The sequence below is a fragment of the Tupaia chinensis genome, unplaced genomic scaffold (genome assembly GCF_000334495.1).
Source record: "Tupaia chinensis unplaced genomic scaffold, TupChi_1.0 Scaffold000523_1, whole genome shotgun sequence".
Taxonomy (NCBI): Eukaryota; Metazoa; Chordata; class Mammalia; order Scandentia; family Tupaiidae; genus Tupaia; species Tupaia belangeri.
The window spans coordinates 512757-539184 of record NW_006160036.1 but is presented as its reverse complement, the minus strand read 5'-3'; the positions used below and the strand labels follow the sequence as shown (position 1 = coordinate 539184).

At 44.9% G+C, this 26428-nt stretch overlaps 1 protein-coding gene across 2 annotated transcripts in view; it reads right to left on the bottom strand.

Moving 5' to 3' along the window:
• The window catches only part of PRMT7 (protein arginine methyltransferase 7), a 45642-nt gene extending 19238 nt beyond the window's left edge, over nucleotides 1-26404 (bottom strand). Inside the window, exons 1-5 of one of the 2 annotated variants that reach the window (XM_006156910.3) lie at nucleotides 26315-26404; nucleotides 22521-22698; nucleotides 17051-17087; nucleotides 12837-12986; nucleotides 7709-7817 (exon numbers count right to left, since the gene is read on the bottom strand). In XM_006156910.3, the coding sequence (XP_006156972.1) occupies nucleotides 7709-7817; nucleotides 12837-12986; nucleotides 17051-17087; nucleotides 22521-22615 (391 nt within the window). In that variant the 5' untranslated portion in view covers nucleotides 22616-22698; nucleotides 26315-26404. Of the gene's footprint in view, nucleotides 1-7708; nucleotides 7818-12836; nucleotides 12987-17050; nucleotides 17088-22520; nucleotides 22702-26314 lie in introns of both variants that reach the window. The other variant, XM_006156911.3, reaches the window with a different exon arrangement.
• Between the last annotated feature and the right edge of the window lie 24 nt (nucleotides 26405-26428).

Here is a 26428-nt window from a genome sequence, read left to right as displayed (position 1 = left end):
AAATCAGCCCCCAGAGGGGATGGCAACACTGCAATCCCTTCTGTTCCATTTTCCTCTCAGGATTTTGGTCACACACACACAGGCACCTAGCGTGTTTCTCAAGTCGCCAGTCTGGGTCTTAAATCACATACTTGGCCATGTGGGATTCAGTCGCCTTAACCACCACACCACCTGACTGGCCCTGAAGATAATTTTCCATCCTAGTGGAGGGGAGACAGTAGTTGTTATGAACTAGCTTAACATTAAGGAATGAACAAATCTCCTTTTTCTTTCTTTATTTAGAGTAAGCACATGAGTTTAATAAAATGAGTTTATTTTTGTGTAAACATTTTGAAATCCATGCGTGTTTTTTCATGATACACATTTTCCATGAATTATGGCAAAATGCTACCAACTAAAAAGTCCTGACTGGGGCCAGCAGGTGGTATAGTGGTTAAAGGGGCTGGACTCCCACATGGCTGACCATAGTTCAAGTTCTGGACCAGGTGGCTTGCTTTCTCACTTTCTCTGTCTCTCTCTGGTCAAATTAAAAATACTAATAAATGAAGTTAAGTAAAATAATTCTGAAAAAAAAAATGTCTAGGTTAAGAGGACATGGTAATCACTGCACACTGCTCCTTCAACCTTTCTGCATGTTTAATTCTAGGGAAAAAGGGATTTAAAAAAAAAAAAAAAAAGATAAAACTGTGAACAGGCCAAAAGACAGGGACCAGCAGATGGAGTAATGGCTATGTCACTGGACTCCCATGTAGTCGACTGCGGTTCAAGTCCCGGACCCAGTGGCTTAAACTCACACTGGGCACGTGTGCATGTGTGCCCAAGATCCGGAAGGAGAGTGGAGGAGAAGGGATTGTGGCGTGGCCATCTCCCCTGGGGGTGATTTTTCACTTTCTGTCTCTCTCTGTCTTTCTGGCAGGCACACACACCCTATAGCTAAAACCTCTCAAAAAAAACAAAACAAAAAGACAATTCAAAACAGAAATCAGTCAAATACATGCAAAATTTTCACCCTTATTAGTAATTGGAGATATATAACCAAACAATTATTAAATTTGTAAAACTTATTTGAAAAGCAAAAACTGAATGTTGGTACTTCAAATACTTCCAGGTTGCAGAGAGAGGGAGAAAACCAAAACAAGAAAGAGAGGTCACCAGGACGAGCACATGGCATTATGGTTACATCACTGGACTCCCACATGGCCAACAGCAAATTCGAGTCCTAGACCTGGAAGCTTGAAACTCACACCAAGTACGTGTGCATGCGTGCCCAAAATCCCAAGAGGAGAATGGAGGAGAAGGGACTGTAGCATGGCCATCCCCCCGAGGGGTGATTTCTCTCTTTCTGTCTGTCTCTCTGGTGAACAAATGCACCCTACTGCAAAAACCTCTCTTGGGAGAGGGGGGGAGGGGGAGAGAAAAAGAGAAGAGGTCGCTGATTTTCTAGTCACTTTGAGTTCGGCTTTAACTACTAAAACTGAGACCCCAGATTCAGGGTCCCCAGACTCCACACATTAAATCTCCTTAATTAAGTTAGTGTTTTGCCACCAAACAATCTCCTAAGTAACAGCTGGTTTAGGACTGTTGGATTAAAGAGAGTTATTTTGTTCACTCTGTTTTTGACACCTCTGTAATATGATGTTACTTCTACAATTACAATTTTTAATGAGCCAAGAGACAACAGACTTTGGAAGGGGCTATTCATCATGGAGAATTAACTATAAACATGTTTAACGACTCATCAATTACAAGCCGACAAAGCCCACTCATCTACTCTGCATAGAGGACAAGTCTCATGGATGATGCAAGAAGCAGTAGCATTATGGAGACCAGTAGGTGATGTGGTGGTTAAGGAACTAGACACACCCACATGGCTGACCACAGTTCGGGTCCCAGACCTGGTGGCTTTCTTTCTCTCTGTCTCTCTCTGGTCAAATTTAAATGAATGAATGAATGAATGAATGAAGGGACCAGCAGCTGGCGTAATGGCTATGTTGCTGGACTCCCATGTAGCCAACTGTGGTATGAGTCCCAGACCCAGTGGCTTAAACTCACGCCAGGCACGTGTGCGTGCATGCCCAATTCTCCTGAGAGGGGAATGGAGGAGAAGGGATTGCGGGTGATTTCTTGCTTTCTGTCTCTCTCTGTCTTTCCGGCGAGCGCACATGCCCTATAGCAAACCACACACCCCCCGCCCCCCCCAAAAAAAAGAATGAATGAATGAATAAAATTAAATAAATAATTTTTTAAAAAAAGGGCAGCTATATTGAAGTTGGTCACAGAGTACAGTGAGGAGACCTTGAACCTGAGTCCTAGAGACCTAGGCCTGCATCTTGCTTTCTAGCCCTGAACTCAGTAATGACCATCAGTGTCGCCTCATCTACAAAAGAGGACTAATGAGCTCTGTCTCGTATCACAGCGGTTAGGACAAAGGTAAACAGTGTCCCCTTCCCATGAAGTACACTTGTGCTCAGTGGAGGCAAACAGTGAGAAGGAGGTTATGGAGAGACTTAATCTCCCGGCATGAAGACCACCTTCCTGAGTGGTCCTACCCATTCTCCCAGACAGCACGCCAAGCTCCAACTGGAATGCACCGTCCAAGACTAACCCCATCCAGCCCCACAGCTGCTCCTGCCTCCAGGGTTTCTGCTTCAACAAATGGCACCCCCTAATCCCAGAGTTTAGCAACCTGGGCTCCAGGAGGGCAAGAACCCTGATGTCCTGTCAGCACTGTCTCCCAAGTCCTGGAAAATGTCAAGCACCCAGTGGAAGTCAACAGACATTAGATGAATTTTTTGTTCCTCCCTCTCTGTCACTTACAGTCATCAAGACCTGCCAATCCTGCCTCCTGAGTAATTTTTAAGCCAATTATGTGACTTAACATAATTTACTGTCCAAATTTGCTTCATCAAAATAAAGCTTTATGATCCAGTGACTTTTAACAAATATTTCTGAGAGCCTGGTATTTAGCATGTGAGTGCTCATAAAGAAGGGTACAGAGGAGGCCTCGAGAGGGACAGGAGCTTTGTAAGTGTCTCCAAGTAGACAGGATGGAGGGGTGAACCCAATGTACAAGTGTGTAATCCATTTCTGCAGACCAGGGATAAATTCAGGTACCATTTTTGTAAAGGGCTGATAATAATAGAACCTTGGAGAATGCACATTTGGAAACAGAAAGAAAACAACAAAGGAGAACCAAAATCGAAAGATGTCACTGACACCCAGGAAGAGAGCCCTTCAGAAATGACTGAATGGCAGAAGGTCCAAAGCCGCAGTGGTTTGCTAGGAAAAGCAGAAGGAAGACCACCCGACTTGGCAATAAGGAAGCCACTTGTCAAGTTGGGGAACTAGAAATAAAGTTCCACTTACAAGGGGTTACGGACTAAGCAAGTGTGACAATCTACTCCCTAAACAAATAGAATCCCTTCTGTACCAGGCCATGTCAAAATAACAGATTGGAATACTAAGATCTGCAGAGTTCATTTCATGCTGCCTCAGCTACGTGGCAATACAAAAAGTTAAGTATGTGCTCATCCAATCATTTTATTGGGGCAGCAGTACATACTACAAAGAAAAGTACTAAGAGTGCATGAAGGTCTTGCCTAATGCAGGTGTGTGTGAGCCACGCAGCCCATAGGAGGGCACGGGGCACGGTCATGGCAGGAGTGCTGCATGGCAAAAGCTGCTTCTGCAGTTCAGTCTCTGTGCTGTCGAGAGTGCTAAACTTTCAAAGTAAATAATCTCGGGACCAGCAGATGGCATAATGGTTACATGGCTGGACTGCCACATAGTCAACTGCGGTCCGAGTCCCAGACCCAATGGCTTAAAACGGACGCGCATGCACACGTGCCTAAAACCCCAAGAGGAGAGTGGAGGAGAAGAGGCTGCAGCGTGGCCATCCCCTCTGGGGGGATGACTTCTCACTTTCTCTCTCTCTCCAGCACACAGCAAAAATCTCTCAAAAAAATATAATAAGGGAACCAGCAGTTAGCGTAATGGCTATGTCGCTGGACTCCCACATAGTCGACCACGGTTCGCATCCCAGACCCAGTGGCTTAAAACTCATGTCGGGCACATGTGTGTGTGTGCCCAAGATCTCAAGAGGAGAATGGAGGGGAAGGGATTGTAGCGTGACCATCCCGTCTGGGGGGTGATTTCTCGCTTTCTGTCTCTATGTCTCTGGCTGGCTGGCAAGCGCACGCGCCCTATAGCGAAAAAAAACCTCTCCAAAATAATAATAATAATAATAATAAAGTAAATGATCTCCATATCTGGCCATAATCCAGTGATTCTGACCAGACTTAACCTCCCACTAGGAAACTGGGCAGAACATGTGAAACCAGGGTTTGCAGATGCTGAACATGAGGCAACAACAGTTTGTCCCTCAAGAAGAGAAGACCAAGGGAGCACTATGACTGCTCTGGCTTTCTGCCAGGAGGAACTTTCTAGACCACAGTAAACAGATCACAACAGTCCTGCTGAGTTAAGCAGCCAGAAACTAGGGTTCAGAGAAGTGGAAGCAGCTAGAACTTGCAGGGCAGAGAAGGAGAAAAAAGGCTTCTGAGCTCTGCAGAGGGGTCCTGGGAGTCTGCTGCTGAATGCACAGGGCAGCTTTCCATGGCAAAGAGTTATCAGGCCCAGAATGTCAGTAGAGTCACTGTCAGGAATCCTAAGCTATTCTAACCTTTCTTCAAGCCTTAAAGAGATCAAACTGGGGACCGATCAGTAGTTAACATAATGGTTATGTCACTGAACTCCCATGTAGTCGACCACGGTTTGAGTCCCGGACCCGGTGGCTTAAACTCACACCGGGCGCGTGTGCATGAGTGCCCAAGATCCCTAGAGGAGAATGGAGGAGAAGGGATTGCGGTGTGGCCATCCCAACTGGTGGGGTGATTTCTCGCTTTCTGTCTATCTCTGTCTTTCCAGCGAGCACACACACCCTATAGTAATAACCTCTCCAAAAAATTTAAAAAGATCAAACTGAACTACAAGCAACTCTACTGCATGCCAATGCTTTTTTAAAAGGAAGACAAGACCAGCCCCACGCTTGCTGATTGAGGGTGCCAGATGCCAGATGGCCGACCCATGGTTCTAATCTCGGCCACAGTGACTTGAAAGACATGAGAGGTAGATGTATGTGCATGCCCAAGGTCCTGATGGCAGGGCGAGGTGGAGGAGATGGGATTGTGGCATGACTGTGCCTCACTGGGGGCGGTGCTTTCTCCCTTTCCCTCTTTCTCTTTAGTGAGTGCACATGCCTTCTGGCAATTAAAAAAGAAAACAAAATCCAGCATGCAACAATGAAAAATCCCCAATAGCCACAGCACCCAAATAAAACGTAATAGAAGTACAAAGAAGAAAAAATGACCCAAAACCAGGATAAAAATTAGTCAACAGAACAAACCCAGAAACATAGCCATGGTAGAAACAGAACATAAGCACATTAAAACAGTTAAAATAAATGTTAAGTATTCAATGGGAAAGTGTCCAGAATGCTGACGGTCTGAAGGCCTGGGGGAAGGGGGTCATAGTATGTCTATTTCTCTTTCTTTATCTAATGTAAGTGTGCATGTACATGCACTATCATAAATAAAAACTTAAAAAAAATAAAATAAAATCAGGGGCCAGCAGGTGGTGTGGTAGTTGGGGCCCTGGACTCCCACCTGGCCTCATGTCTTGGACCTACAGGCTTGCTTTCTCTCCCTCTCTCTCTCGTAAGCACATGTGCCCTGTAACAAATTTTCAAAAATAATGATAAATAAAATTAATAATTCTTTTAGAAAAATCAAATGGGGGACCAGAACATGGCATAATGGTTACCTCACTGGACTCCCACATAGTTGACTACGGTTCGAGTCTCAGACCAGGCAATTTAAAACTAACTCTAGGCACATGTGTGTGCATGTCCAAGATCCCAAGAGGAAAATGGAGGAGAAGGGATTGTCTTGTGGACATCCCCCAGGGGGGTGGTTTCTCACTCTCTGTCTCTCTTTCTCTGGTAAACACACGTGCTCTATAGCAAACATTTCTTTAAAAAAAAAAAAATCAAATGGAAGTTTTAGAATGATAGAATACCAGAAATGAAAAATTCACTAGACATATTTAACAGATTAGACACTGCAAAAGAAAAGCTCAGTGAATGTAAAGAGATATCCAAGAAACTATCCCTATCAATAGGTGAAGGAGTAAATTATGGTACATATGCACACTAGAATGATGCTCAGCAATAGAAAAGAATGAATTTTTTATATAGAACAACATGGACGAGTCTCAAGAACATTATATACTATGTAAAAGAAAGCAGATGCAAAAGCCATTATTCTACTTAAAATTCTAGGAAAAGTAAATCTAGTCTATAAGTAAGAAAATATATCACTGGGTGCCTGGAACCAAGAATATGGGAAGTTGACTGTAAAGGGTCACAAAAATCTTTTGGGGGGCATGACGGAGATGTGTTATTATTTCAATTGTGATGGTTATAAGCATGTCTATATTTGTCAAATCTCATCAAATTATGCACTTGAATTGGGTATGTTCCTTTTATGTAAACCAAATAAATGATGTTGACTTTTAAATGCCATAATGATGATTTGTAGACTTTTTAACATTTATGTCATGTTTTAAAAATAGAGCCAGTCCTGTGGCAGCTGGGCCATATACAGAAGAAGCCCGATCTCATCTAGCCCACAAGGGTTTGAATCCCAGCTCCAGTGGCTTCACACTGGGCACATACACATGCACACACAGGATTACCGGGCCCCACTGGGAGGTGCTCTTGTTATCTCTCACGTGCACTCACACGCTCTTTAGCATGAATAAAAATAGACTTAAAAATAAAGAGGCCACTATTCCCTTATTTTGTTCATGTTTCAGATTCTTCATAAAGATGTTTTAACTGGGAGAGAAATGTTGACCTTAGATAGATGATTCAGTTTTAAAATACTGTGTTTTTAAAAAATAGTTATACCGGGACCAGCTGTTGGCATAATGGCTATGTCGCTGGACTCCCATGTAGTTGGCTTAAACTCACACCAGGCGCGTGTGTGTGTGCATGTCCAAGATCCCAAGAGGAGAATGGAGAAGGGGTTGCGGCATGACCATCTTCCCTGGGGGGTGATTTCTTACTTTCTGTCTCTCTATCTATCTCTTTCTGGCAAGCTCACGTGCCCTATAGCAAAAACCTCTCAAAAAAAAAGTAGTGATATCTACAACCTCACCACACAAGGTATTTTAACCAATCTTTCAACTCTGGTCTCCAAGTACCAAAGGCATACAAAATCTTAGAAGCCTGAATCAGAACTCCTAGACTGTAAAAAATATTCTGGAAAACTTCAGAGACGGTGCTATAGCGGGAAACCTCTGAGGCTATACGCTGAGGCAAGAGGTCAGGACTAAGAAAACTGCTTTCTACAACTTAGTTCACTTCTGTCTGACGAACCCTGAAGAATTGAGCCATACCAGAATTCCAGCTTGCTTAAAGCAAAAGGAGGTTCTGTCACTGCTGCTGCACTTGACCAACTCTGGTTACAGGTGATTTGTTTCAACTAGTGGAAAAATAAACATCAAGAAAAAGCAAAGTACTTGTGCTAAGAGCCACCACACAAAGAGGCACCTTTCTCTGTAGTGACCTGCATTTATTCCAGGTAACTAAAATAAGCCTTTGCTTCTCTCCTAAAAAGCAAGCAAAGCCTCCCACACCGGATCTCACCTGGCCCTATGGTCACCTCAGTGGAATGCTTGTTGATAACTTTTATCTTATCACTGAAGCCATTTTTCTCCACGATCTTCACAGCAGCATCAGCCATAGGCTTGAAAACCTAGAAATTAGAGCCAAACCCAAGGAAAAATAAACAACAAATTAAGTATCCTAACACCCAAAGTTAGCAAGATAATCTTTGATTCTGGTCCTATGATTTGTAACTCAAACACTTTATTCCCCAAATGCGTGTCAAGAAAATGAACATAAAGGATATGATTCAGTTAAATCTAACTTGCGGTTAGGAGTTCCCGTGAGAGTTCATGCCCACCCCAGTAAGGGTGCAGATCTGTGGAGGTCGCACTAACTAGTAAAGACAGTAGATGGCAGTGTTGTGCTTAAAAGGCGCTAAAGGGCAGGAAAGGGACTTGCCTCACTAATTCGCCTGTCTGCTGGGCTTTCTAGAAGACAAGGCTGTTTGTTACAGTGTCAAATTAAGTGTGAGGTCAACACCCTGCTCAAAACCATCCCAAGTCCCCACAGCTGGCAGAGCACTGCCTGTATTCCCTTACAGTACTGGAAGCCCTTCACAATACAGACCTTTCCAGCCTTACTCTTCGTCTTGCCACACAAGCAATGCTCCAGCCATGCTGATCTCACCATTCATGAGGCAAGCCTGAGCCTTCCCAGTCCTAACCACACCTGCCCAATCAAACCAACTTTCCCAGGACAGCATGAATCCCCCCTCTCCAGATGTCTTCCCTGAAACCTTCTCTAAACATGAGCCCCCACCAACTCTTACTTTCCTAACTACCCAGTTTTGATTCCACAATTCCAACTGCTTTACTGCCTAAAACACATTCACATGTGGCCACACACACTGAGGGGAACTATAATAAAATGGCAGTGTCATGATGTCAAGATGTGCATTTTTTCTTAATCCTTTTCTGTATTTTCACATTTCTTACCATGAACATATACCTATAATTATTATTTTTTTAAAGTCTGCTATAAAGAGTGTGCACTCACTGGAGAGACAGAGCAAACTAAAGAGAGGGAAAGTAAGACATCACTCCCTGGGGGGATGATACGCAGCAATCCCTTCTCCTCCATTATGCTCCTGGGATTTTAAGTATGCACACACATGTGCCTGGTGTGTTTTCCAAGCTGCCAAGTCTGGAACTCAAGCTGTGTAGTTGGCCAACGCCTTAACCACCATGCCACCTGCTGACCCCTGAACACATATTTCTTACTATAATCAAGGGGAAATGCTATGTCCTTTTGTAAATGATACATACGTGCTTGACTTTAAAAAATCTTCATAATTTATATCAAATTATTTCAAGACAAGCATGATGTCTTCAGATATGATTTGAAGGCTTCAAACCCTCAGTTCTCACTGCTTCCACCCCTGGAAGTATCACAGCCTCAGGGCCAGCCCCTCACTCTTGCTGCCTTCTGGCCATCGCCCACCTCCTCCTGACTCCTCAGGCTCTGACCAGTCACTGCCTCCTCTTTGCCCAGCCAAGAAGCCCAAGACTTCATCCAAAACACCACCAAGAATCAACCCTGAAGCTGACTTCCGATATCCATTCTGTGTCTTCTTATTCCCTCAAGGCAGGTGCAGTGGTGCATGTGGGAACTGACTCTTTTAAAATCACACCTGTCTGTCTAGGGGTAACTGAACCCCTCTTGCCAGGGACAACATGAGGAATGACAGCTAACCCCATTCTGACCAGTGCAACTGAGGAGAGGCTCGGTAGAAATTCCTGGAGAAGTTCTTCCCATTCTTAAAAAAGAAAAAGAAAGTGAGGAAGCTGGAACCACGCTGTTCTGCTGGACACGTCCCAGTGGCCCTTCGCAGTTCTGTTGGTACCACAAGGCACCAGTCAGGGGAGGAAGATGGTGTGTGAAGGGTGGAGCAGAGGACTCAGGGTATCAGACACTCCTGAACTTCTTTTTTTATCTTTTAAGAGAGAGATATTTTCCTATAGAATGCGTGTATTCACCAGAGATACAGAGATAGACAGAGAAACAGAAAGTGAGAAATCACCCCACAGGGAGGATGGCCACGCCACAATCCCTTCTCCTCCATTCTCCTCTCAGTATTTCAGACATGCACACACATGCACCCGGCATGAGTTTAAACCCGAGGGTTCAGGACTCAAACCAGTCAACTATGTGAGAGTCCAGCAATGTAACTATTATGCCATCTGCTGGTCCAAAAACACTCCTGAACTTCTGAAGAAACCAACCCTGGGGAACCAGCAGTTAGCGTAATGGCTATGTTGCTGGACTCCCATGTAGTAGACCGCAGTTCGCATCCCGGACCTGGTGGCTTAAAACTCACGCCGGGCGCATGTGCGTGCGCGCCCAAGATCCCGAGAGGAGAATGGAGGAGAAGGGATTGCGGCGTGACCATCCCCCCGGGGGGTGATTTCTCGCTTTCTGTCTCTATGTCTCTCTCTCTCTGTCTGGCAAGTGCACATGCCCTATAGTGAAAATCTCTCCAAAAAAAGAAAAAAAGAAACCAACCCTGAAGCCAACAGGAGCCCCGGACATCCTCACAACAGCCTTAGCTGAGTCAGTCTGAGGTAGATGCCATGCTCAAAAGGTTGAGACCTGTACTGCTAGAGGCCAAATGTTCTTCCTTGCTCATTCTTTCAGGCCTGTCTTTCCTGTTGCCACCCAGCTCCGCAGAACTGAACATCACAGAGAAGTCACAGACAGAAAGAAAAGAGGTTCAGGATCAGCAGTTGGTGTAATGGCTATGTTGCTGGACTCCCATGTAGTTGACCGCAGTTCAAGTCCTGGACCCAGTGGCTTAAACTCATGCTGGGCGTGTAGGCGTGCATGCCCAAGATCCCGAGAGGATAATGGAGGACAAGGGGTTGCGGCATGGCCATCCCCCTTGGGGGGAGGGTGATTTATCGCTTTCTGTCCCTCTGTCTCTGTCTTTCTGGTGAGCACATGTGCTCTAGAGCAAAAACCTAAAAAAAAAAAAAAGAGAGAGAGAGAGAGAGAAGAGGTTCAAGCAGGTGGTCACAAAGCAAAAACCAGGCTACAGAAGATGTCAAGAGGTAAAGGGAAGAAGGAACCAAGTGTCACAGGCCAGAGTTGGGAGAGAGAATTCGAAATCCAGGTAACTGAGATGGGAACGTGAAAATAATATGCTCTCACTTCTACATTTAATTAGTGATCCACGCACCCAAGTATATCAGCTTCTGACTTGGACATGGCCTCTGAAAGACAACACATCCAGCATTAAATGCATTATCTTCCCCAGGGAGTAAGCATCTTCCTCTGAGTTCCTCTAACCAGTCACGGGCACGGCTGCCCTACCAGACACCCACACAAACAAAAACTACACTCACACACACACACACACACACACCTCCCCTCAAAGTGACTACAGTGGAGTAAGCACCATCATTAGGAACCAGAACCCCAAGTCTTCAGGTCTAACTCTCTCACTTACTAGCTGTGGGAATTAAATAAATCTTTAATCTCTCTAAGTCTTAATTTTGTTTCTCTTTTATTAAATAAGGAAAACAAAATGTATTTGAAGGCTATCACGGTGACCATCCTAAACACACATTTCTTTGAATGTGCAAAAACTCAGTTGTTCACCCAAAAGGCAGAATGGCTCTTAATCCTTTTTATAAAACCTTGAGACAACTGCTTAATCTTTCTCACACACAAAATCCCAAGACTTTCACAGAGATCTCACATCTAATAGTCTTGTCTCGGGCTGAGAACATCTAGCTTTGAACTGGTCCAGCAGCACAGTAGTTGGGTACCATGCAATGGAACAGATCCCACATGGCTAACCACGATTTGAGTCCCAGCCCCACAGACTTGAAAAACACACTGGATTGGGAGCAGCAGGTGGTGCTGTGGTTAAGGCACTGAATTTCTACGTGGTCAGTCACAGTTCAAGTCCCAGAGTGGCTTAAAAATCACACCGGGTGCGTATGCATGCATGTGTGCCCAAAATTCCAAGAGGAGAATAGAGAAGGTGTTGTGGCCTGGCCATCTCCCCAGGCGTGATTTCTTACTTTCCCTCTCACTGTCTGTTTCCAGTAAGCGTAGATGCCCTATGGCCAAAAACTAAAACAGAAAAAGAAAAAGAAAAATACACTGGGTATGTGGTACGACCATGCTCCACTAGGAGTGCTTTTTCTTCCTCTGGCAGGCGCATGCCCTCTAGCAACTGAAAAAAAAAAAAAAAAACTAACTCAAAACAGTAGAACTAAAACTCTACTGTGGTACTGAAGTCCTCTAAAATTTGGCTAAATCTACTACTGGATTTTTTTTTTTCTACCATGTATCCTTTGCAAGACTATAGATGACACATGTGGTATTTCCTCAGTCTATAAAATGTCCACCTTACTAGACCATGAGGATGAGGAACAATGTGATGAGATGGGGAGCTGGAAGGAACCTGAGCAAAATACTCTGGACCCCTGACCTCTGGACTTTACGTAAGAAAACAAAACATTTCCATCTGGTTTACACCCATTACTTTTGGGGTCTGTAATTTCCCACTTAATCACCACATAATCCCAATTCTGTACAAGAAAATATTTAAATACATGTGTCCTCCCCTCAACCAAAGCTTGGCAGAATATGCCAAAATTAACAGTGGTTATTTTGGCCGTTACCATATTATTTTTATTTTGTATTTACTAAATTTCCCACAATAGTATGCATTATTTATATTTCAGGGAAAAAAAGTTTTAAGTTTTAGTAAAGAAAATAACAGATTGGTGAATATGACAAGACAGTCAACTCTGTGGGGACATGAAAGGGAATGCTTTTCAAGCTGTACAGTCAACAATCTCAAAGCCCAGGCCACATCCCGTTCTGAGAGTGGAGGGAAAACTAGGCATCGGTAGTTTTAAAGGTTCCCCAGTTCCTCGGTGACTGTGACATGCAGCCACAGGAGAAAAGAGCTCCTGGAGGAAGGAGCTGTGTCTGACTCATCTCCGATATGCTCAGAACCTGGCCCTGTGCTGGGCACGGAGTGAGGAGGGGGTACTCCTAAGTGTGAGGATGAGCAGGTAGGGAAAGTGCACGGGCAGAGGGGAGTTCCCACACAAGTCACAGGTCACACACTTACTTGAAGGGGGTAGCTCACCTCTATGGCATAGCAGAAGTCGGCACCCACCGTGACGGCCATCATGGACAACAGCCCCGTGCCAGTGCCAATGTCAAGGACCACAGCCTTCTGTCCTCTGTCCTTCACCCGGCTCACAGCTGCCCGAATACCCTGATAATATTTTATGTTCTAAGAGAATGAGAGAAATAGCAGTTACCACAAGTGAAGCTCTAGAGTCACCACTGGCAGCCATGGTACCACTCATTACCCCACAGCTTTTCTGGCCCCTTGAGGAATGGTACTGGCAGGTTGAGTTGGTTAGGCCTTGCAGGACTCCAAGAGCACCAGGCTAGCCTCTTGTCCTTTAGTAAACAATTGTCTCCCCCTCCACATTCACTCCTATCCTCTGCCCAGTGACACTGGGGCTGGGGCTCGCCAAGCACGTGCTCCTCTTTGTAGTCATCAGGTTCAGTCATTAGGGCAACTGGAAGGTAGGAAAGAGAAAGCTTGCTCCTTCCTGTATGGCTGCTGCACTCACCAGAGCTCTCCCAGCAGAGGCAGCCAGCTCCAGATATTGGCTTCTCCCACCTCTCCCATATTCAGCCTCCTCAGGCCCCTTTGGAGCAACAGTAATCCCTCTAGCCACTGCCAAGCAATAAGCCCTCTCAGAGCTCTGAGCACCAGCTCCTTGGGACCTCCCCTCCCCACTTCTCGGCTCTGAAAACCTAATATTCTTGTTTCTCAGCCCTTGGTGGAGTAACTGCTCCCTGCAATATTGCCACTGGGTGACCTAGGTTTTCTCAATCCTGGGTAACCAACTCCTTAAATTCCCTCAGCAGTCACATAAAATGCGGCTTTTGTTCTCCTTATTGGACTTTAAGTTACACAGCTTTCCTCTCTAAAATGTATATCCCTCTGGGCCGAGCAGGTGGTATAGTGGTTAAGGCACTGGATTCCTATGTGGTCAACCATGGTTTGAATCCTGGGCCTGGTGGCGTGAAACTCACACCAGGCACTTCTGCAATGCATGCCCAAAATCCCAAGAGGAGAATGAAGGAGAAGGGATTGCAGCATGGCCATCCCCCATGGTGAATGATTCTCACTTTCCCTCTATCTCTGTACATGGCAAAAACGTTGGGAAAAAAAGAAAAAGTATATTCCTCTTCAGAAACAATCTCTTTGCATCTTAAGGGCCTTTTTTTCCCCCTAAGATATTTTTGCTATATAGTACGTGTGCTTGCCGGAGAGACAGAAAGCAAGAAATCACCCCCCAGGAGGATGGCCATGCTGCAATTCCTTCTCCTCTTAGAATTTTGGGCACGTGCACACAGATGCCCAGCATGAGTTTTAAGCTGTTGAGTCCAGGACTCAAACTGCAGTTGACTATGTCCAGTGATTTAACCAATACACCATCTGCTGGTCCAACATCTTAAAGGTCTTTAATTCAAGTCTTTAGTAACAGATAACATCGATAACATCTTTCACCTGTAACAGTGTGGCAAAATAGGTACTGTGACCTTTCTGTTGAAAGTAACTAAAGGTAGAGACCAGCTCCATAGCCTTGTGGTTAAGGCATCTGGATCCTACACAGTCAACCATGCAGTTTGAATCCCAGACCTGCTGGCTTGAGAAACACACCAGGCAAATGTGCATGCATGCCCCAGGAAGGACAAATGAAGAAGCTCGCAGCTCTAAGAGTCCAATAAGAAGCCAAAATCGTTAAGCTTCAGAGGATTAGTCAACTGTCAAGAATATTCACTTCTCATATTCTCCAATTCCTCAGAGCTTAGCAAAGACATTTAGACATCTGATGAAAAATAAGGAGGCACCTTGACCCTTTGGTAAGCTACGCACTCAAGGTGCTAAGAAGGTACTTTGGTCATGGTGCTTCCAAGAAAGCAGCTGAGCAGAGTTCATCAGGGATGAGGAAAGGAGACCCCCACCGACAGCCACGTGACCATCCTCACACATGTCCTGATTCCTCTCCCACCTTGACCTGCTCAGCTCTTAGACTTCACCTTACACCTTCTCTTCAGGTCTCCCAGCTTCGGGATAATCTATGTGGAACACATTACGCAAGTACTCTGGGACCCAAGGGAATTCTAGGCTGCTAACCATCCTAAGCTCTATAGCTCAAACCAAAGAAAATTCAGATCAAACACAAACGTGAGGCACAGTCATGTTGGCAGCTGCAGAGGCACAGAGAGCAGAGAGACTGCTGTACCAGCTGGAGACCATGTGGGAAAGCTCTGGGGTCAACATGGGGTTACCTCAACATGCCAGGAACACCTACCATCCAGGTGGCTGCAGGGCTAGTGGCAGGAGGACTGCAGCGTGAGTACCTATGTGCCCTCCTACCTCTCTCTCTCAAAAAAATTAAAAAATTAGCTTTAAAACAAAACACAAATTGAGAGAAAAGCTGAAATGTAGTTGTATGATAACCACCACATGCATTATACGAAATACAGGAATCTTTTACTAGTGACCACTAGATTTGACTTTAAAATCAAAAACTGAGGGCCAACAGGTGGCATAGTGATTAAGGTGTTAGATTCCCACGTGAGCGACCACAGTTTGAGTCTCGGACCCAGCAGCTTGAAACTCATGCCGGGTGCGTTGTGCATGCATGCCCAAATTTCCAAGAGGAGTATGTAGAAGGGACTACAGTATGACTATAGCCCCCTGGATGGTGATTTCTCGCTGTCTCTCAGTCTCTTCAGCAAGTGCACATGCCCTGTAGCAAACACCTCTCCAAAAAAAAAAAAAAAAAATCACAAACTGACTATGAGAGATGAAACATGTCATCAGAAAATGGCCACCCAGAGCAGATCATGGAGATCAGTCAGTATACCCACTCATTTTTGGGGGGTTGTTTTTGATAAGGTTTTTGCCATAGGGCACATGTACTCGGCAGAGAGAGACAATAAGATGTGAGAAATAACCCCCAACAGGGAATGGCCACACTGCAATCCCTTCTCCACATTCTCTTCCTGGGATATTGGGCACACATACACAGGCAACCAGCATGAGTTTCAGGCTGCTGGGTCCAGAACTCGAACCACGTTGGCCATGTGGGAGTCCAGAGCCTTAAATACCACGCCACCTGCCAGTGCCCCTACTCGTTTTAATAATATAATGATCAACTGGTCTGAGGTGTATTTCATGTTGGGTAAACTCTCTTTGCAAGTCAAATGTATGAAAAATAAGAAAAGAAAAACAAAAAAAAGGGGCTGGCAGGTGGCATGTGGTTAGGGGCGCTAGATTGCCACATGGCAGACCGCGGTTTGCATCTCAGACCTGGTGGCTTGCTTTCTCGCTTTCCCTTTCTCTCTTTCTGTCTCTCTCTGGTCAAACTTTTAAAAAATAATAATGATGGGGACCTGCAGTTAAATCCCAGGAGGAGAATGGAGAAGCGACTGTGGCATGGCCATCCCCCCGGGGGGGTGATTTCTCGCTTTCTGTCTCTCTGTCTCTCTCTGTCGGGCGAGCACATGTGCCCTATGGCAAAAACCTCTCCAAAAAAAAAAAAAAGACGATGACAGACAGAATTAAGTAAATAATTCTTTTTTTTTTTTTGAGAGATTTTCACTATAGGGCGCGTGCGCTCGCCAGACAGACAGAGAGAGACATAGAGACAGAAAGTGAGAAATCACCCCCCAGGGGGGAATGGTCACGCCGCAATCCCCTCTCCTCCATTCTCCTCTCGGGATCTTGGGCACACACGCACACGCTCCCGGCGTGAGTTTTAAGCCACCGGGACCGGGACGCGAACCGCGGTTGACTACGTGGGAGTCCAGCGACATAGCCATTACGCTAACTGCTGGTTCCCAAGTAAATAATTCTTTAAAAATAAAATAATGTAGTGATCAATGATGAAGATGAATATGTGTATTTCCATGATCTGATTATTATACTGCATGCAGCCTTTAAACCCATACCATACCTTTTAAAGATATACACCAAAAATATGTAAACCAGAAATCATAATTTAAAAAACAAAACAAAACGGGGCCGGCAAGTGGCATGGTGGTAAAATGTGACCCTGCAGTGCCGACCAACATGGGAGGGTTCTGGGTGCACATCCTGAGACCTCCCTGGGTACATCAGGAATGTGGTGTGCCTATGATCTGGGACTGGCTGGGGGTGAACTGTGATGTCAAGACCCTGAAAGGGGTTGCTGCCTCTATTTCTCTCACTCTCAAAGGAAATAAGGAAACACCAAAAGAAAGATGATGGTTTTCTTTTATACTTACTCTGTCTTTATCATGTAGCATATCTGCATAGGATGACCTAAAGAAAAAAAGAGACAAGTCAGAACCTTTGCTAATAATAATATATATCACCACATGACAGTAGTCATGCATTCCTAAATCAGATGGAAAAAACGTGTCTTCCATTTTAAGTGATTTCAATAGAGTTCCAAGCTGTCCTCCAGTATTACAGAAAAACATCTACGAGAAAGATGTTCTCAGAACTCAAAATGCCCTATCACAAGAATTCTACAGCCATCCTGATCATGCTACACAGGATATATTTTCCTCCTCATGAACTACTCAGACCCAATTTATTTGTGTGTGTTTTTTAAAGAGATATTTTGCTATAGAGCACATGTGCTCGCCAGAGAAACAAAGTGAGAAATCACCCTTCCAGGGAGGATGGGCATGTCACAATCTCTTCTCTTCCATTCTCCTCTTGGGATTTTGGGCACACATGCACATGTACCCAGGATGAGTTTCAAACCACTGGTCAGGGATTCAAACCATGGTCTACTACATGGGAATCTAGCATTACGTGGTAATCTAAACATTATGCCATCTGCTGGTTCATACATGCATGCATACATACATATACACACATGTGCACATATATAAAATATATCATGTACACATATATGTAATGTGTGGTGTGTATTTAATATATTATGTATTTACATGTGTTGTGTGTGTGTGTATGTATATATAAGTTTTTGCTATAGGGCACATGTGCTTGTTGGAAAGAGATAGAGATAGAGAAAGCAAGAAAGTGAGAAATCATCCCCAGGGGGCTGACCACTAGCCACGCTGCAATCTCTTCCCCTCCATTTTGGGCAAGCACACATGTGTCCAGCATGTTTTTCAAGCTTTCAGGTCCAGGACTATAATCCCCCAGCCAGCCATGTGGAATCTAGCCACCTTAACTATTACACCACCAGCTGGCCCCTGATACATATTGTTGACCACAGTCATTCATGAATCTGAAAACCCCTGGTAGTGTCAAAATGAGCTACCTGGATGCCCAAACCCAAAAGCTTCATCTCCAACACCATTCCCTCGCAACACCTCATAGTCCTTCTGTGTTTTCCCTCTTATAGAACCACAGCTCCACCCCGCTCATCATTCTGACTAGAGTTCTTGGTGCTTCTTGAATTTTCTCTCTCTTTCCATCACTGCATCTAGTGAGTTATCAATCTCGAGTTCCCTTAAGGTGTCTCCACCTTCTACTCCCTTTAATGCCTCTGCTTTGGGACTGCCATTCCCACCCAAAATATCTCCTCTCCTTCCAACCCACTTCCCACACTGCTCTCCCGTTCATTCTCTCACTCAGCAAATTACGTCCAAATCTTTAGAAATAAAGTGTCTTTTTATTTCTTTTTTTAAAGAAAAAGGTAGTTTATTAAGTAAAAGCAAAAGTACACTCCTGAGAACTAGAAGCAGGCATGAAATAACAGAAAAAGAGTGGCTCAAAAAGGCCAATTAAGTGACCAGCAGTTAGCGTAATGGCTATGTCACTGGACTCCCATGTAGTCGACCACGGTTCGAGTCCCGGACCCGATGGCTTAAACTCACAGCGGGCGCTTGTGCATGCCCAAGATCCCAAGAGGAGCATGGAAGAGAAAGGATTGCGGTGTGGCCATCCCCCCTGGGGGGGGGGGCGGGGTTGATTTCTTGCTTTCTGTCTCTCTGTCTCTCTCTGTCTTTCTGGCGAGCTCACACACCCTACAGCAAAAACCTCTCCAAAAAAAGAAAAACAAAAGCCAATTAAGTGTCATTTCTGAGCCCTTATTCTTTTTTTCTTTTGTTTTTTTTTTTGGAGAGGTTTTCACTATAGGGCGCGTGTGCTCGCCAGACAGACAGAGAGAGACATAGAGACAGTAAGCGAGAAATCACCCCCTAGAGGGGATGGTCACACCGCAATCCCTTCTCCTCCATTCTCCTCTCAGGATCTTGGGCATGCATGCACACGTGCCCGGCGTGAGTTTTAAGCCACCGGGTCCGGGTCGCGAACCGCGGTCAACTACGTGGGAGTCCAGCAACATAACCATTACGGTAACTGCTTGTTCCCTGAGCCCTTATTCTGACACTGTATTTGATTCAATCATCAAACAACCCTAAGATAAAGGTACTACATAGAGAAATGTACGTTATATTACAGCATATATTATTATATGGAGACTCAGAGAGATTAAGTAGCTCTGCCAACATCGCAGAGTTAAGAAATGGTAGCACATGGGGCCAGCAGGTGGTGTGGTGATCAAAGTGTTGGACTCCAAAACGGCCAACTGTGGTTCAAGTCCTGGAGCCAGAGAGGCCTGAAAATCATGCTGGATACATATGCACACAAACCCAAAATCCCAGAAGGAAAATGGTGAAGGAACTGCAAAGTTCCCCTCTGGGGGAATGATTTCTTACTTTCTCTCTCACTGTCTCTTACTGTCTCTCTCTGGCAAATACATGAGCCCTATGGCAAAAACCTATTTAAAAAACAACAAAAAAAAAAGGGGTAGTGCCTGACCTTAAACTCACATTCCTCTTCCTGTATTTTGTCACAGTCTTTACATACCCTCTGCCTACATTTTCAGCAGCCGCTCTCACCAGTCCTACTTTTGCACCATACTCCAGCCACGCTGAACTGCCAGCCATTCCCCAAACCTGCCTACCTGGAAGTTTACATGCACCCACCAACCTCTCCCCACCCCAGCTCAGACTTTAATTTCTCTCCCTTTACATTTAAGAAATGCCCCCTCACTTACCCTCAGCCTGTTTCTTTTTTAAATTTTTAAATAATTTTTATTTAATTTTATGTATCATTATCATTATTATTATTTTTCAATTTGATGCAGGACATGTGTACTCACAAGAGAGGAAGAAAGAAAAAGAGAAAGTGAGAAAGCAAACCACCAGGTCTAGGACTTGAACCATGGTTGGCCACACGGGAGTCCAGCACCTCAACCACCACACCACCTGCTGGCTTCCCTAGTCTAACTATTTCTTTCCACTTCCATAACCTTCTGTGCATATTTTCAGGGGCCTTTATCTCAATGTGCTATAATTTTTTTATATGTCTGTTTCTTCCAGAAAACTGTATTTTCATGAGGATGGAAACCATATCCCCAGTGCCGACGTATTGAATGTGCCTAATGATTGCTAAATAATAGCAGCTCATATATTTTTAAACATTCCTTCCAAGGAGGAAATCAAAGTTTTTACTTTATTTATTCATGGAATTTTCTTAAAAAGAATTATTTATTTTTATTTATTCATTCATTTATTTTAATCTGACCAGAGAGAAAGTGAGAAAGCAAGCCACCAGGTCCAGGACTCGAACCATGGTCAGCCATGTGGGTGTGTCCAGCACCTTAACCAAGCCACCTGCTGGCTCCATCATTCATAAAAATTTAACCATATGCTAACTGTGTCACCACTTCAATGACATAAGCAAATGATTAAGTTTCATAAACTCTACTACTACTGAAGCTTGGGTCCCCTTAGTTTTAGTAAGCAGATCCTGTGAGACTCTGGTAAAGCTGTTACATGACTTCTGATACTCCAAACAGGCATGAATTTGACCAACTCCCACACATATCTGTCTGGCTGAGCAGACCTGGCTATGATTCATCCCCTCTGATCAAAGGCAGAGAAATCACCCCCTAGAGGGGATGGTCACACCGCAATCCCTTCTCCTCCATTCTCCTCTCAGGATCTTGGGCATGCATGCACACGTGCCCGGCGTGAGTTTTAAGCCACCGGGTCCGGGTCGCGAACCGCGGTCAACTACGTGGGAGTCCAGCAACATAACCATTACGGTAACTGCTTGTTCCCTGAGCCCTTATTCTGACACTGTATTTGATTCAATCATCAAACAACCCTAAGATAAAGGTACTACATAGAGAAATGTACGTTATATTACAGCATATATTATTATATGGAGACTCAGAGAGATTAAGTAGCTCTGCCAACATCGCAGAGTTAAGAAATGGTAGCACATGGGGCCAGCAGGTGGTGTGGTGATCAAAGTGTTGGACTCCAAAACGGCCAACTGCAGTTCAAGTCCTGGAGCCAGAGAGGCCTGAAAATCATGCTGGATACATATGCACACAAACCCAAAATCCCAGAAGGAAAATGGTGAAGGAACTGCAAAGTTCCCCTCTGGGGGAATGATTTCTTACTTTCTCTCTCACTGTCTCTTACTGTCTCTCTCTGGCAAATACATGAGCCCTATGGCAAAAACCTATTTAAAAAACAACAAAAAAAGTGGTAGTGCCTGGACTTAAACTCACATTCCTCTTCCTGTATTTTGTCACAGTCTTTACATAACCTCTGCCTACATTTTCAGCAGCCGCTCTCACCAGTCCTACTTTTGCACCATACTCCAGCCACGCTGAACTGCCAGCCATTCCCCAAACCTGCCTACCTGGAAGTTTACATGCACCCACCAACCTCTCCCCACCCCAGCTCAGACTTTAATTTCTCTCCCTTTACATTTAAGAAATGCCCCCTCACTTACCCTCAGCCTGTTTCTTTTTTAAATTTTTAAATAATTTTTATTTAATTTTATGTATCATTATCATTATTATTATTTTTCAATTTGATGCAGGACATGTGTACTCACAAGAGAGGAAGAAAGAAAAAGAGAAAGTGAGAAAGCAAACCACCAGGTCTAGGACTTGAACCATGGTTGGCCACACGGGAGTCCAGCACCTCAACCACCACACCACCTGCTGGCTTCCCTAGTCTAACTATTTCTTTCCACTTCCATAACCTTCTGTGCATATTTTCAGGGGCCTTTATCTCAATGTGCTATAATTTTTTTATATGTCTGTTTCTTCCAGAAAACTGTATTTTCATGAGGATGGAAACCATATCCCCAGTGCCGACGTATTGAATGTGCCTAATGATTGCTAAATAATAGCAGCTCATATATTTTTAAACATTCCTTCCAAGGAGGAAATCAAAGTTTTTACTTTATTTATTCATGGAATTTTCTTAAAAAGAATTATTTATTTTTATTTATTCATTCATTTATTTTAATCTGACCAGAGAGAAAGTGAGAAAGCAAGCCACCAGGTCCAGGACTCGAACCATGGTCAGCCATGTGGGTGTGTCCAGCACCTTAACCAAGCCACCTGCTGGCTCCATCATTCATAAAAATTTAACCATATGCTAACTGTGTCACCACTTCAATGACATAAGCAAATGATTAAGTTTCATAAACTCTACTACTACTGAAGCTTGGGTCCCCTTAGTTTTAGTAAGCAGATCCTGTGAGACTCTGGTAAAGCTGTTACATGACTTCTGATACTCCAAACAGGCATGAATTTGACCAACTCCCACACATATCTGTCTGGCTGAGCAGACCTGGCTATGATTCATCCCCTCTGATCAAAGGCACTGGGTGACAGCCTAGTCCCGGATTGGAGTATGAGGTGCTTCCTTTCAAATCAGCACTGTGAAGCAGCCCTATTACCTTGCAATCTCCTGGTGGTAATCATAGTGCTCATCTTCCTCCAGCCACTCCACAGATCCTGTGGTCGGATTGGCCCGCCCGCAGAAGACCTTCATGGCACCAATCAGTTCCTCAGTATTAGGACAGAAAAGCTGCTTTGCCAGCTCACTCCTGGTGGACAGCTCTGATGGTCAGAAATCTACTAACATCATATTGCAAAAAAATGTGGGTGAAGAAAAAAACAAAAGAGAAAAAAAATCAAGAAATAGACAAAAAAGTCAAAGCCACTAAAAGTATTCTTTAATCAATATTTTAATCATTTCAGTAAAAATTATTTTATTATGTTGTTGTTTAACTTGCTCACCAGAGAGAGACAGAAATGAGGGAAAGTGAAAAAGCAGCCCCCTGGGGGAATGCCCACACTGCAATCCCTTCTCCTTCATTCTCCTCTTGAGATTTTGGGCATGCATGCAAGTACACCCAGCATGTTCTCAAGCTCAAGATTCAGGACTTGAACTGTATAGTAGGCCATGTGGGATCCAGCTGCCTCAACCAGCACATCACCAGCTGGCCCGAGTCATTCGGTTTTATATTCATCACGTAACATCAAAACCACAATAAATTCATAAAGCTGTCAAGAAATGTCAATAGACTTCAGCAATTGCAACAGTCAAATGAGCCTCACGAGCTAACGTGGGCATGGCCCTCAAGTAAAAAAGACAGTGGAGAAAGCACAGAAATGGATACCAAAGGGCTAGAAGGAGAGCAAAAAGAGGTGAAATGGTGGTACAAAAATGCCACCAGTGCTACCTCAGTATAGTGGACACCTGGCTTACAGAAAAAGACAAAGATAGAACAAGTCCAACTAAGAAGACTATCTAAACCACAGACCACAGCCTTATACAAATATGAGTAATCCCAGGAATATACTATTGAGCAAAAAAAGCAATTGACAGAATGCATAAATAGGATTCCATTTGCAGTAGCCCTGTCTTATCCACAGCTTTGTTTTCAAGGTTTCGGTTACTCATGGTCAATCAACTGAGGTCCAAAAATAGGTGAATATGGCACAATAGGGTATTTTGGGTGAGAGAAATGACATCCCATAATTTTTGTTATATTGTTGTAACTGTTCTATTTTATTATTAGTTAATCTCTTACTGTGCCTAAATTAGAAATTAAACTTTACCATGTATATACATGGTAAAGTTTTCTATACATATGTATAGAAAAACACACAGTATTGGGATCAGCAGTTGGCGTAATGGTTATGTCGCTGGGTTCCTGTGTAGTCAACCATGGTTCAAGTCCCAGACCCGGCAGCTTAAAGTCACACCGGGCGTGTGTGCGTGCGTGCCCAAGACCCCCAAGAGAAGAATGGAGGAGAAGGGATTGAGGTGTGGCCATCTCCCAGAGGGGTGATATCTCACTTTCTGTCTAACTTTCTGGTGAGCGCATGTGCCCTATAGCAAAAATTTCTCCAAAAAGAAATAAAAAAGAAAAACACACAGTATTATACAGGGTTTGGTACTGTCTTGCAGGCATCCAGGGGTCTTGGAATGTATCCTCCACAGATACACAAGAACTAGTACAAAGTTTGTAATGATGCACAATGGAACCGTATAGCCGTTGTGGATCACACTAAAAAGCATAGCAGAGATTTAAGAATAGTTATTATTTCCAAGAGGGAAGGGAAAGACCGGAACAAGGAGAGCTACCCAAACGACTTCAAAATCACAATATAGTTCTTAAGATGGGTAGGGCAACTGTGGAAACACAGGTATTCATATTTTCAGTCTGTGTACTTTGATTATTCTTTTTTTTTTTTTTTTGAGAAGTTTTTGCTATAGGGCGCGTGCGCTCGCCAGACAGAGACAGAGAGACAGAAAGCGAGAAATCACCCCCCGGGGGGATGGCCACGCCACAATCCCTTCTCCTCCATTCTCCTCTCGGGATCTTGGGCATGCACGCACATGCACCTGGCGTGAGTTTTAAGCCACTGGGTCCAGGACGCGAACTGCAGTCAACTACGTGGGAGTCCAGCGACATAGCCATTACGCCAACTGCTGATCCCTTGATTATTCTTTTTTTTTCTTGGTCAGGGGAAAGAGACTTTTGCTATAGGATGTGCTCTCCAAAGAGACAGAGATGGTGAAAGAAAGAGAGAAATTATCCCCCCTGCCCAGAGGTGAGGGGAAGGAGGATAACCACACAGTAATCCCTTCTTCTCCACTCTCCTCTCAGGATTTTGTGCTCCCATGCACATGTGAATGGCCTGAGTTTCAAGCAACCAGGTCAGAACTTGAACCACAATAAGCCACATGACAGCCCAGTTGTCTTAACCATTATGCCATCTGCAGGTCCAATTATTCTTTTTAATGGGGGGAGGCATGAAACAGAATTCCTCAAGGGACCTGGGCATGCCACAATCCTTTTGCTTCCAATCTTCCACTGCGTCAGGATCCTAGGCAAACACATATACCTGGGATTTTTTTTCAAGTCTGTGGGTTTGAGACTAAAACCCTGGTCACCCTTATGAGATCTGGCATCCTCTGCATAGTACCTAGCATAACTTTCTTTTCTTTTTCTTCTTTTTAAAGGTTTTTGCCACAGAGTGCCTATGCTACCTGGAGAGAGACAGCGAGAGGGAAAGTGGGAAATCACCCTCCAAGGGGGATGGCCATGCCGCAATCCCTTCTCCTCCCTTCTGGGATTTTGGGCACGCAGGCACACCCACCCAGCGTCATTTTCCAGCTGCCAAGTATGGGACTCCAACGGAGGTTAGCTTTGTGGGAGTCCAACGTCTTAACCACCAAGCCAACTACTGACCTCTGCTCAACTATTTTTTAAAAATAATTACTTCTCATGCACTCAAAACTTAAGTTTAAGGGAACCAGCAGTTAGCGTAATGGCTATGTCGCTGGACTCCCACGTAGTCGACCGCGGTTCGTGTCCCGGACCCGGTGGCTTAAAACTCACGCCGGGTGCGTGTGCGTGCGTGCCCAAGATCCCGAGAGGAGAATGGAGGAGAAAGGATTCCGGCGTGGTCATCCCGCCTGGGGGGTGATTTCTCGCTTTCTGTCTCTATGTCTCTCTCTGTCTGTCTGGCGAGCGCACACGCCCTACAGTGAAAATCTCTCAAAAAAAAAAAAAAAAGGAAAGAAAATTTAAGTTTAAAAGCTACCGTCCCCCTTTATTCATTATATATTGAACGCACAAAAGAGACAGAAGCACCCTCCAGTGTCTGTCATGCCTTGAACCTTTTCCCTCTTTTGGAAAGATGCTCGGATTTCATTCTAAGTGCAGTGAGAACCACCCCAGGGTTTAAGAAGCATGTCTACGCCGGTGTACACTCTTACAGGACCGTTCTGGCTAGTGTGTGGTGAACAGACTGGTTTCCAACTACTCTACTAAGACCACAGTGATTGAAAACATGAGTCCATCGGCAGTTTGCCTGAACCAGAGAACCAAGGCGCAGCAATTACTGGTTCGCGGGCGGGAGCTCCTTATGGGTGCGGTGCGGGTCTCTGGCTGAAAGGAGGCACCAGGCACGAGTACTATGGCCCGGGCCCCGCTAGCGGCGGTGGGACTGCAGAGACAGGACTGGTGTGGAATCGCGCTCTCCCACCGGCGAGGGCGCTCCGAGCCGCCCCACGCGGACGCGAAGTTAGGTCCTCGGAAGTCCCAAAGGGCCGCGTACCCCGAGTACACCCACGCCAGGCTCCTCTGACGGAGCCGTGAAGTTGAGGGCAAGAGACGGCTGCACTGAGGACTCCAGTCACGACCCCACCTTCCCAACACCCCCAGCGCCTCACCCGCTGTGGGAACCACTCCGCGGGAATGTCCTGTCACCGCCATCTTGCCGCGGCCAGCGTGCGGAGGCGGGGCCTCAGTGCTCGCGGGGCGTATTGGGGGCGGGACTTGGAGCG